Source organism: Takifugu rubripes, chromosome 6 (genome assembly GCF_901000725.2).
Source record: "Takifugu rubripes chromosome 6, fTakRub1.2, whole genome shotgun sequence".
Taxonomy (NCBI): domain Eukaryota; kingdom Metazoa; phylum Chordata; class Actinopteri; order Tetraodontiformes; family Tetraodontidae; genus Takifugu; species Takifugu rubripes.
In genome coordinates this window covers 9,900,101-9,912,278 of record NC_042290.1, presented here as the reverse complement: position 1 = coordinate 9,912,278, position 12,178 = coordinate 9,900,101, and the positions used below count along the sequence as shown (strand labels likewise).

Below are 12,178 nucleotides of genomic sequence, written 5' to 3'. Positions count from 1 at the left end.
AAAATAAAGTTTTGACAAATGCCAGAACTGGACAACCTGGGAGTCAAACTCAACATCCTGCTCTCCTCAGAATGTCGATCGAGTCGATGTTTTAGGGCGTCTGTGTTTAATCGTTAGCATATGTGCAGCTAACGTAGAGATAAGACAACCACTGGTTGTTGTGATGTTATACCCGCACAGGTCTGTACAAAATCTTCGGACATACATGCGTGTGTTGTAACTAAATTAAAGAGTAAATTTGACCAACATGTTGTTTTTTTTAAAGCTAACTCTGAAAAGTTAAAGAACATGCTTGTTTTTTTTAAAATATTCAGCTTCCAAGAAGATTTCATTTTCATTTTATTTCGAGATTCCATCATTTCTGCATCAAATGTGGGACATCGGCAGACACTTCAGGGAAATCCTTCCATCCACTTCCTGTTCTTATCTCTAATCGGAGCCGCGGGTGGTGCTGGTCCGTATCCCAGCACTTCCAGGGTGAAATTTTCCACAGATGATTATTTTAAGATGTAAAAACATCAAAGACACTAACTGAACCTACATTTTGTTTGAGCCTTTTGGAATTCCGAGAACCAGAGAGCGTGGGTCTAACGTGTATCCCTACTGGAGGTGCCTCTGGCTGCCCAGGCAGCAGTTGTGGCTGCAGGGTTTCTCCTTAGAGAGGTAGAGCATCGGCTGGATGCTGCTGCTGAAGTCCATGAGGCCGAAGGCGATGTAGTGAACGTAGCAGCGGAACACGTCGGGGGAGAAGTACTCCTGGAAGGGGAACAGCGCGACAGGCGGGAAGTAGTTGAAGACTATGATGGCCAGGATGATGAGGACCATCTTGAAGGCTCTCTTCTTCACCGGGTGCATCTCGTCTCTGCCGGGTCCGGACTGCCGCAGCGCGCACAGTATGGCGATGTTGCAGAACACCATGAAGGCGAACGCCGCCAGGATCATCGCCGTGAAGACCTTCTCGAAGTTGACGATGTTGCCCACGCATTTGGCGGCGGCGTAAGCCAGCGTGATCACCCAGACGACGGCGGCCAGGACGGCCCTGTGCTGGCGGTCCTTCAGCTCGGTGAAGGTGATGGGATGGACCACGGCCATGTAGCGGTCCAGGCAGATGCAGGAGAGGAAGAGCGGCGAGGTGTCTTTAATGCCGTAGAAGAAGCGCAGGACGTACCAGGTGCTGCTGGTGGTGAGGAAGACGATGTTTGCCAGCTCCAGAGGGGGGATGAGGCAGAAGAGCACGTCCAAAACCGCCAGGTGAAGGATGAAGATATCCGAGGTGGAGGAGTCGCCCTTGTTTTTGTGGATGAGCCACAGCACCATGACGTTGGCAGGGATGCCCAGGAACATGTTGAAGAACTGGAGGCCCAGGTACCAAATGATAACCGCGGGCATGTCTCTGCAACCCTCGTACACCGTCTCCTCCGCAGAGGTGTGGTTGAAGGGCCTGTGGGAGATGAAGAGCGCCGAGGAGTTTGTGTAGAGAGTCTCCATGGTGCTCAGATCACAGGGGTCAGCAGAAAGGTCACGTCTGTGAGAGGAAGTGGGCAGAGAGTGACTGGAGAGGATCCGTCAGGGGGGGGCAGATGAAACAGTATGCTCATGTGTAGAAAAAGGTCAAATCAAGATCATTGTTCTAACTAGAGAAAATAGTCAGTGATTTTTAAATTTAAGAATGCATGGTGAGTTAATTTAAAGATGGCAGCTAACGCGTTAGAAGCAGCAGCCGCCAAAGTCTCGGATTCCCCCAAGATTACTCATTTATTGGTCAGAGGGTCCCCGTAAGGTCGCACTTAGAAGACCAGACTGCTGGTTTCTAATCTGGGACCCCCAACGGTGTCCTAAAATAAATCTGAAAGGTCACAAGATGATTAAAGAGATAAGAAGATTCACAGGTTTGTGAGCTTCCCCATCAGAAAAGGACATAACGTCTGGAAGCTGCTTTTACTCACACTGACATCATTTGAGTTTAGAAATCTAAGATTCTTGTTCATAAACCAACACCATTTTTACAGTCATATGATAATTCTATAATCACACTAACACACCAGTCTTGGAAAATGGCTCTTAAGTCATGTACTGTAACTTCCTTGATTCTGTTTTTCCCAGACAGCAGATCACTAGTAAACAATGCCTCTTACCTTGATTTTCTTGTTTCATTAACTGATCCAAGTGCCTCAGATCCAGACTCACAGCGACCTGACTATGCGTTAAAAGGAATTCTTCGAAAAATGCAGAACTTTGCATGCGTGGCAAATGATGCGTTTGATGACCACAGCCGGAATAAAGCTTCTCTTCAAGACCAAAAGGCTTCAAAGCTTCAGGCTACTTTAAGAAATCTCCTTTACCTGTTCCATCAGACGCTGCACCGCCGACCCTGTAGCGCCACCAGTCTGAACCAACTCACCTGAAACCATATTTTGGGAAGGGACCCAACACTACAGGGATCCTGCTGGGAGTCGATCATCCAATCACGGCGTTAGCATGATGGCGTGTGGGCTGAGCATCTCCCCCCGGAGCTCACAGCATCTCATTTGGGCCCTCCTGAACTCATCACACGTTTATTTTTTAGATTTTATTGATTTATTTATTCTCTTTAGGTGGACAGTATGGGGACAACTATAAAGCCTGTGTGGGGGGGCTTGTTTTTGGCAAGAAAGCCATCATCCATCAGGACGATTGGCAGTGATGCAACAAACTGATGTTGCCTGACGGAAAAAATCAGCAGTAAACAACTGATGCAACAGTCCAGAAAATCATGTCTGTTTCCATTTACTGCAACCAGGTGTAAGATGTTACGTGAGGCGCGGGGCAGGTCGGAGGTCCGTCAGTGGGCTCGCACTGAACTCAGCATGCAGAAGGAACCCTGAGCCGAGGGTCCCCTCGACCCATTGTGACAGCTGACCTTTGTGTTCTGATAGAGGACATTCATCCTTGCTGCCGTGGCAGGGTGCTGGCTATTTTAGCCTCCATCTCTTTATCATACATCTGTTTAAGGGGGGTGTTCTCCTACGGTTACGTGCTTCTCTCTGGCTGTTGAAATTCGACCCAGGCTTGTTTGCCTTCATGCAAATGATCTGTATTGGCACCGCGTTCACACACTGGGCTTCTAGACTCTGCAACAGAAGCGGAAACTCCAACCAGTACACACAGGCCCAGCAACGGGAACTTTAATTAAATGGGTCTAATCAATTTTAAATTCCCATAAATGCATTAAAGACAAATAGAAGCACCATGGAAAGACCTATCATATGGTTGTGGGCAAATCACTGCACATTTGAACCATTTATTGCCACCTTCTATTCTGTGTGGTGATGTTTATGGTTTGCCATTCCTGAAACTTTCATAATTTCTCTGTTTTTTTTGTGTTCCGACTCGAAGACACACGTTTGTTGGGCTGTGTTTATTGTTTTACATCTCATCTTATATTTGAGTACTCTCAAGACCAAGTAGAAGGAAAAAAAAGTTCACACGTAATGAGGTTTGAGCAGCAAAATAGAATACAATCAAACAAATGGGAAACGGACACCAATAATATGATAAGTGCGGTTTTCCCAGTGGTACCATGCAGATCCTTTATAAAACTACCCTTTTCTTTACTAATGTCACCCACTTCCTATATATCTCTTCTGTAAACTTGCGGATGGCTGGAAGATTTTACACTTTTAATCTAAATCAAAGGAGGAGTGTTTGTTTCACGTGTGCTGGGATTTAAACTCCAGGTTTTCCAATTGAAAACTCTTTAGAACATAAAATATGACCCATGCAAAATAGAACATTGTAGATTTTCTGGCCAAATTGATGACAGAATGCCTCCACGCTGAAGAGCTCAAGCATCATGCTCCAACACATTCGCTGTCTACCGTGTGCGCCGTTCCACGCTCCGTTCGTCGTGCAAACTTCCAAACTTCTCTCAACTGTCCAAACTCTGCCTCAACAGGGCAATGGCTTGTGAAATCTCTTCCCATTTCACCAAAAAAAACAGCTCTGAACATATAACATGCTACCATAAAATGTAAACCTTCTAGCACTTCCCGTCTCTCAGTCACACCCAGAAAGTCAAAGGTCGTGGAAAACGTATTCAAAGAGGGTAGTTTTAGAAACAGAAAGAAAGAGAGCTGCTGTTTCTATAATAGAGCAGAGCTCTTTCTGATAGGAGTGTCTCTTTAGGACTATTATCACAGGAGAAGGCTATAACAAAGTGTTCAGGCTCCCAGGTCCGGTCAGGTTCTCCTCATCGGGGTAGTGCATGTGTTGCTTCGGGGGAGGAGTGGTCACGTGCTGCTGCCGTGTCATGGCGGAAGGTGCGTCACTGACACAGGCTTGGGTAAACGAATCGGCTTCAGTCTTTGGGACAGAGACGGTGATTCCTGCGTGCTGACGTTTCTCAGATGAAGGTCGAATCCAACGTGCTGGTGTCTTGCGCGCCGCGGGCTCGGGCCTCAAACAGCTGCTTTATCAAGGCGGATTTCTCCTTCTCCAACTGGGCGATGCGCTCACTCTTCTCCGTCACCTCCTGAGAACGGGGAGAGGGATCAATGAGCCTTGGCTGCTATTAGTGACACGTGTGCTTTTGCAGGATGTGGTCGGTGTTACACCTGTGTGAGGAGCCGGTTCTGATCCTTCAGTCTCTGGATGGCCTGGGGAGGAGCTGGACCTCCTGGACCTGGAGGCTGGGGGTTAGTTGAGACTGCTGCAGTCTGAGTGGCACCAGCAGGGAAAGACTGCTCGGAAACCATGTTATATGTTATTATTGTTGTTGTCATTGTTGTTGTTGTTGTTGCATGCAGCACTCACCATCCCAGTGCAGGTGATAAGGTCGTTGAGACAGCGGTTGACCTCCTGCAGTTTGGGAATAAGAACATTCATGCGACTCTGAGTGGCTTCTGTGAAGAAATCCTGGGAAGGAGAGGAAGGAAAAACGATCTCAAGGTGTGTGTATGGACAGGTATCGTTCAGGGACCCTGTGTGCTGTACAGACCGTGCACTGGGAGTTCTGGCCAACCTGTCGCTGTCTCTCTGTCACGTTATGGATTTGGCCCTGGTACCAGTCTCGGGCCCGCTCCACCGCCTCCAGGCCTGCCAGCAGCGAGTCCTTCTCCTGCTCCAGCTCTTTCATTTGCTTCAGCTGTGTGTGAAAAGAAACGGGGGGAGGAAAAGTTGTAAATCAAAATGAACAAAAGCCGTAAAACATCTCATTAGAACGACCCTCAGCAGGAACAACATTTAATTTTCATATTTCTCAGTGCGCCACTTAGAAAACCTTCGGACTGGGTCCGGGATTAAATCTAAAGGCTGGTTTTGGGCTGCATGCTAGACAAACTCCCGTCTTTTCACAAAGACATCTGCAAACTCTTTTGTGTTTGGGGGAGACAATGGCGCCATAGCAATTGTGCCGGACTCTCTCCCATCCTGAACAGTGTGTAGAGGAGCAATCGGAGCAGCGCCATAGCAACCACCCAGCAACCTAAGAATGGGGTAAACAGCAGACCCACTTTAGCTATGGCCAGTGTGTGCGTGCGTGTGTGTGTGTGTGTGTGAAAGAGAAAGAGGGAGAGATGTGTGTGAATGTGCATTGAGTTGTGCTGACCAGGCTGTCCATGCTGCACACAGGCCAGGCCTCACTGCTGGCATTCAGCCACCTGATGTGTCATCTTTCTATCCACAACATCACTCCATTCCTCCATCCCCCCGTGGAGCTCAGTACATTCCAGAGATCCTCGCTCACAAGAGCTGTTTAGAACACAACACGCAGGAAGTAACCTAATAATGGACACGTGGTTTGTTTAACAATTAAGTGCTCTTCCAAAGATCACGCCAAGAGAATAGGCAGAGAAGACAGGAGAAAGGGATATGGAGAAGAGGAGGTCTGTGAGTAGGGGGACACACAAGCCAGTGTCCCAGTGTCAGGACAGCTCAGTGTGTATTGGACAGAACAAAACACCTTAAAAGGGGGGGAAATGAAACTGGAAAAAACCACAGCAGGGCAGCAGAGCAACAGTTAGCTTTATGGAAGTCTTTGTATGTACACGTGAGGGCCAGATGAATTCACACAACAATACACCTACAAAACCAGCAGTGGACCTTGCTTTTTAAGCTGAAAACACAAAGAACATAACAGCCTTTCTGACAGTGAAACTCAGGAGTCTGAACCTTGAAGCTCCGCAGCTGCTCAGACCTCCATGGGTCCACAAAACAATGAGTGATGACATTATTCTGTGACTGCACAGCAAAAGAAAGGTGAGGAAAAAGTTCAATATTTCAGTACAATCAGGAGCATCCAACAAAAAAGTCTGCCAATATTTGTCAGTTCAAGATTCCAACAACAGAAGCAGAGTTTTCATTTTCACTTCAAACAACTTGAGTCCTCTCGCGATCCGAGTCTTCGTCATGGTTCAAATCCTACAGCTCTACAAAGCAAAACATTAACGCTTTCAAATCCTGACTCAGGAATTGTAACTGGGATATCTCCCAGCTTCTGCCGCCATCTCTGCTGTCGTCCTACTCACCCAGAGGAAAAAGTGCAGGGCCCTGCTGCTGTAGAGGCCACTGCTGAGGGGGATGAAGACGATGGTGTAGGCCGCCCACACAGCCGTCCAGGCTGGGCCGGGCTGCCCGAACGAGTCCTCTACTCCTTCCAGGCCCCTGGGCCTGACCCGGCTCACTACCATCAGGGCAGCTGTGGGCCAAGTCGGCCTGGGTGGGAGGGCCGCGGGGACGGGGGAGGAGAGGGGCAGGGAGGGAGGGACAAGGAGGGGAGTCAGTCAGTCTCACAGAGGGGGTTAGAATAATAGAGATGAAGACATGGAAGAGGAAGAGGCGAGCTGCAGAGTGTGAGAAATGTTGTGAGGCAGGGGAGAGAAGTGAAGGGAGGCATGGGCTGTGTGCTGGAGGGTGGGAGGGGCAGAGTGAGGGGGGAGGCAGCAGACCCAGGGATGGGAGGGGAATGAGGGGGCCAACAGAAAGTGAAATGGAGAAGAGCTTGAACCAGAAAGCCTGCCTCTATTGTGTTTTCCTAGCTGTTTGCCTAGTCTTGAACGTCCCTTTACATCCAGTCACTCCTCAGCTCATCATCAGTCCCAGCGACACCTTCACTGCTGATGTCCCACTTTTCCTCTCATATTAAAGCATTAAGACCAAAAAATAAACACTCGAATGAGGTGTCTTGGTGTGGCCAATGAAAGAAAAACATGTTTGCAAATTTCTCTCTTGGTGATTAACCAGCAATACTCCGGGAATGTGCGGGAACATCACACTATCACAAACCAGCTAAAACTCCAGATAAAAATGAGGAACAGAGTGTAGTTGGATTAACGTGGCCTCCAAAACAGCGAGAGCGAGGATATTTGTCCTTACTCATAAACATTCAACATATAGTGTCCCATCAACAAGGGGGGAAAGGTGAACAACATCCCATATGGCTTGATTTAACAGTCATTCCGGTTCCCGATGGTTGTCAAATTTGTTGTGTTCTTGAATGAATGGTCTGATGGAATGCGGTCGTCTGATGTGTCAGCAGCACGTTGCAGGACTTTTTATTATCTGAACCTTCAACCTTCAGAGCCTCGCTGCTCTAAGGAACGGTACAGGAAGTCATTCCTGCCGTCCGCCATCAGACTATATAACTCATCCAAACCCAGCCAATAACAATAACTGTGTAATGCTCATGTTGTAATTTTATTTCTAATTTATTCTATATTTATGTATATATGCTTATAATGCCTATAATATGTATATATTATATTATGTATATATTATATATATATGCTTATAATATATGCTGTATATATGCTTATAACATTCTAATCTTATCTGTATTTTTTATTTTTTTCTGTCTCTTTACTCTGCATACGCTGCTACTATAATTCAATTTCCCCACGGGGATGAATAAAGTTCATCTTAATCTTAATCTTAATCTTCATCAGGTCACGGAATGCTTTAAACAAAAGAGCTTCTTTTTTTTTTAGTCTAATTCAATACAAATCTGGATTGTGAGACTTGAAAGAAAGATCAAATCAGAATTCATGTGTTTTCTTCTCCTGTGCACAGGAGCGGACCTCTTACATTATCTTGGGCAACACAGAAAACAACTGTCTGGCGGCTACAAATAGCTGCTAAAACAGATAACAGGAGACATCTGGCTTTCTTCCTTCTTCCGGATGTCATCACCTCCGACCAGCTAACCACAAACATGTCTCCAATCAAAATAGCGCTAAAGCATAAAACGTGTTGTCACGCGTGTGATCAGAATTGTAACTTTTTTTTTTTTTTAAATGGAGAAAAACAAAAAAACAATGGATGATGCATCTGTAGCTGGAGATGGGAGGATGTGTTACGGATTTAAAATGATCCAAACCAGGAAGAAGCTGACTCATTGCTGTTTTCCAAAAACCATTTCTCATTGACACAAAGGTGTGGCACCTCTAGTGAAACCTTTAACACACATTGTTATTATGCGTGTGTGTGTACCAACCAGTCCATAGTCCACTCCGTTGGATATGGTATGTCTCCTCTGCTCTTCTCGAGTCCGCCCGTTCCGCCTGGAACCTCCAGAAAATCCTGTTGCTGATTCGCTCTGAGATCTCGGCAAACCAGATTTCCCACCGCCTGAACCGATGCAAAGAGACTGAATCAGATTCAACACCACTGTAATGCACACTGGAATTGTTTTAACTATGAAAAGAAATACGCTACAATCTGTTCAAAAGAATACTTATATGACTTTATTTTGCTCACTGGAACTGTTGAGCCTAAATATGCTGCAAAACACTAATGAATGTATATTTAATTTTTAAAAAACGACAAATACATCAAATCATTCCCAAGTTATAAAATCTAAGATTCTATTTTATTTTGCCAAATTTGTAGACAGTTATTTCAACCAAATAATTGCGTTACCATCACTCGCCACTGGGGGGCGCTATATCCCACAGATTTGGCTGCCATCAACAAGAAAGCGTGACTTTAATTCAACACCCAAGGCTGTTTAAAAATCAAAATGCATGACTAAAAAGCAGACAATTAACTCTGGCTTATTCTCTAAATACAGGAACAGGACTAAGAACTGAGTAACGGTGCAATCCACAAACTCTGACAGAGATTACAGATGGCCCTAAATACCACAGAGGAAGGGATAATAACACTTTATACTATCACACGACAGGTCCTGAGTAGCACAGGGGGTCTGGTCATCTCATAGAGGAGGCCATGTGTTGTGATTTATAGATCAAAAGATGCTCCTAAATTGAGGTGGGTTTTATTTAACTGTTGCAAACTCAAGAATGCACTTGGAAAACCATCTGTAACAGCTTCCCTTCAGATAATAGCACACATCTTGTGTTTTTCTGAGAAGCTCCTGATCTGATGGGGAAGTGGCTGCCTCCACTGTCTAATAACAGATTATTAGACAGCAGCATTCTGCAAATTTTCCCAAACTCCTGAGGGAGTGACAGAGTTAGCCGGCTGACACAGTGGTGACATCCAGAGCTTTGGGCCTTTTGCCACTGCTGTATTTCTGTGAGCCCTGGCCTGTCCGCTGTAATCTGGCCTAATCCAGCAGAGTTTGGCTGCATAAAAGGGATTACAGCACGGTCAGCGGTGGGCTGTCTGTCTTCATTATACGGCCACTGCATGAATATGACCATGTCCATAATATGACACAGAAGTGTGGTTTTTGGATGCGTAACTCATGAAATAATGTTTGACAGACAGTTTTAAGCAAGTGGCTGGTGGGATTTACTCTCTCATCCAGCAATGGTGAAAGTGACGAGGGCCGATTTGTCCCCAAAGGTGGCTGCTCTGGTCACGCCGATCCACAAGCTTCCCAGAATCCATCCGAACAAAAATTTTGCACTAAGCAAAATCGGTAACGGTGATACCGTCCCCCTCGGGGCACAGAAAAGGGAGTGTCACACTTATAGCAGCAGACAGGGCTCGGTGTAGACCAAAGAGACGGACACATGGGAAGATTCTTTTGTCAGCGGATCCTGCAAACTTAAACCAGCTCACTTGGGTTGAAAATAAAACCTTAAATTTAACCATCTGACAGTAAAACCTTCAGAATGAGATATTTCTGAAGGAATTACTGACACGACCTCTGACCTGACCCGGGGTCAACGATGGGAATCATTCAGCCCGCTGGATACTGTTTCAGTTTAGCTTGTTTAAGATGTGATCTATGTCTAATGCCTGCAGCGTTGGGGTTTTTTTTTGTTTGTTTTTTTACAGGTTATATGTTTAGTTTCAGGCCCGCTCTTCTTTTAAGCTCCCTTTCTCCGTGTTTTGTGGTTGGCAAAGGCTGATCGACCCTGACGCGGAGGAACCCTGCAGACATTGTGTATTCTTGTGTGAGTAACATGGATCTCTACATCAAATTAGATTAAAGTGTGATGCTGTGCTTGGAGCTGGTAAGGCACTCGCTTATGCATGCAATCAGAGGGGGGAAATACAACAAAACTGGCCTGGATGACATTTATAAAAATGAATAAACTGGACTAGAAGTGTAATTACATGATAACAACGGGTACGGGTGAAGACGAGTATGCTTCTGGATTTTGACAGGCAGGATTTGGAATGATTGTAAATGAGAGTCCCCGGTGCACTCTCTGAACTGTCCCCGAACTCACGCACGCGCGATGCGGCTTTCACTTACTTGGTGCGTGCAGTTGGGGGGACTCAAGCGCGAGCGACTCGATGGACCTGACCCGGCTCTGCTGGGGCTGAGCTGGTTTGGTGGTATGGCCCTGCTCGGCCCGGTAACACCCTCCCACGGGAAGGACGGGATTCCGTTCCAGACAACGCCCGGACCTGTCTGAGCCCGCGCTGTACGGGGCCGGTCCACATACTGGGTACCCGCCCCCCTCCTCCGGCCTGGTTCTGTTCTGCAGGGAGGACGAGCGGTGCGGCTGAGTGTTGGTCACATTGCTCGGCCCCAGTGGGCGCACCTTGTTCTCCACCCGCGTCCCAACACCGCATGCGGACAGCGGCGCGGGTTTGTGGGGCTGCTTCGGTGCCTGTTGCGGGTGCACGGCCGCCTGGGCCTTGCAGTGCGCGCTGTTCTCCGGGTTGAGCATGGAGTACCGCAGCCCTGCAACGAAGCGCTCAAAGGTGAGGCAGCCATGCGGCGGCGTGACTCTGCGGAGGCAGTTCAGCACTCCTCCGGGAAGGTCCCGGGTGTCTGCACCCTGCCACCGGCTCTCGATCTCCGAGATGTGGACGTAGCCCCGTCCGGCGTCATCCAGGATGTCAAAAAGGGTCCTTAAACTATGCAGGAATGCTTTCGGCAGTCCATTTGTTGAATACTCCGTCTCTTTGGGTTGCATGTTGGGCGCCTTAAAGCTCTCCGCTTTCCCTGGATACGGCTGTTTTGTCGGCGCGCTGTAAATCGCGGCGGTTCCGTCCAGTTTGCAGCTCTGGTCAGCGGTTATCAGAGCCATGGATGAGCCGCTTATCAATCAAAAACACACCAAAGCAAGCTTGTTAGCTTTAGAACTCACTCTGTTGCGCATGCAAAGTGACTCACGCGGTTCCAGTTGAACATGAATCGAAATAAATGTTTCCAAATCTACTTGAAACCCTGAAATATCCCTGATATTTGACTGTTTTGCCGCTCTGCCGCCCCACCGACACTATGCTGCTCTCTGCTCCACACTCTCCTTTTTTTGATGAGGACCTCCCTTCAAACGACTGTGCGCGAGCGCTGCGGGGGATCCTATTGGCTGCGGTGTGCACGAGCTCGTCGCTGATTGGTGCAGGCCCGAGCTCGGCTCCAGTTTGAGTCGCGCTTTTGTTATTACTGATGTTGAGACGTTATTTATATAGCCTGGATATGATTCCATATGGTGACAAAGAGCTGTAGGAAAACGTTACAAAACAAGGAAAAGGACAAACTATAAAAGGTAGAATACAAAACATTAACGCGATGTTATGTCTAGTTTGATGTCTAAAATATTTCCATGGAATTAAATGCTTGATCGTAGTCAATACAAGCCAAGGTCATTATGGTACTTTTGAAATGCGACCGCAAACTGGTACGTGCAGATTGTGATTTGTGCTTTGTTTTTTCGTTTGTTTGTTTGTTTTTTAAAGCTGAGGCTGATTCTACAGATAAGAGTACTTGTGAAAACTAACAAACAACCCAGCTTGCATTACATTTGACAGCACAGTGTAAGAATTTTACTCTCAG

General features: G+C 46.9%; 2 protein-coding genes across 4 annotated transcripts; both read right to left on the bottom strand.

Moving 5' to 3' along the window:
* Positions 1-600: 600 nt before the first annotated feature.
* On the bottom strand, positions 601-1,488 carry hcar2 (hydroxycarboxylic acid receptor 2-). Its single transcript, XM_011604861.2, has one exon. It carries the CDS (start codon positions 1,486-1,488, stop codon positions 601-603), a length of 888 nt encoding a protein of 295 aa, XP_011603163.2.
* Positions 1,489-3,385: 1,897 nt separating this feature from the next.
* Positions 3,386-11,761, bottom strand: sapcd2 (suppressor APC domain containing 2). 3 transcript variants are annotated; one of them, XM_011604834.2, is made up of 6 exons: positions 10,646-11,745; positions 8,468-8,601; positions 4,976-5,122; positions 4,792-4,893; positions 4,593-4,721; positions 3,386-4,510 (listed from the first exon to the last, which is right to left on the bottom strand). In XM_011604834.2, exons 1-6 carry the CDS (start codon positions 11,427-11,429, stop codon positions 4,382-4,384), a joined length of 1,425 nt encoding a protein of 474 aa, XP_011603136.1. In that variant the 5' UTR covers positions 11,430-11,745; the 3' UTR covers positions 3,386-4,381. The 3 variants fall into 3 exon arrangements, with proteins under 3 accessions (XP_011603136.1, XP_011603138.1, XP_029693847.1); XM_011604836.2 differs by having other exon boundaries at positions 4,593-4,718; positions 10,646-11,742; XM_029837987.1 differs by lacking the exons at positions 3,386-4,510; positions 4,593-4,721 and adding an exon at positions 6,504-6,690 and having other exon boundaries at positions 10,646-11,761.
* Positions 11,762-12,178: the final 417 nt, after the last annotated feature.

Bases quoted from the DNA above. Each gene is read 5' to 3' on its own strand.
- hcar2 (XM_011604861.2), bottom strand. From the start codon at position 1,488: ATGGAGACTCTCTACACAAACTCCTCGGCGCTCTTCATCTCCCACAGG.
- sapcd2 (XM_011604834.2), bottom strand. From the start codon at position 11,429: ATGGCTCTGATAACCGCTGACCAGAGCTGCAAACTGGACGGAACCGCC. The intron at 8,602-10,645 runs GTAAGTGAAAGC...GCATCGGTTCAG, and splicing joins CCCCCAACTGCACGCACCAA to GCGGTGGGAAATCTGGTTTG. The intron at 5,123-8,467 runs GTTGGTACACAC...TTTCACACACAG, and splicing joins ACGGAGTGGACTATGGACTG to CTGAAGCAAATGAAAGAGCT.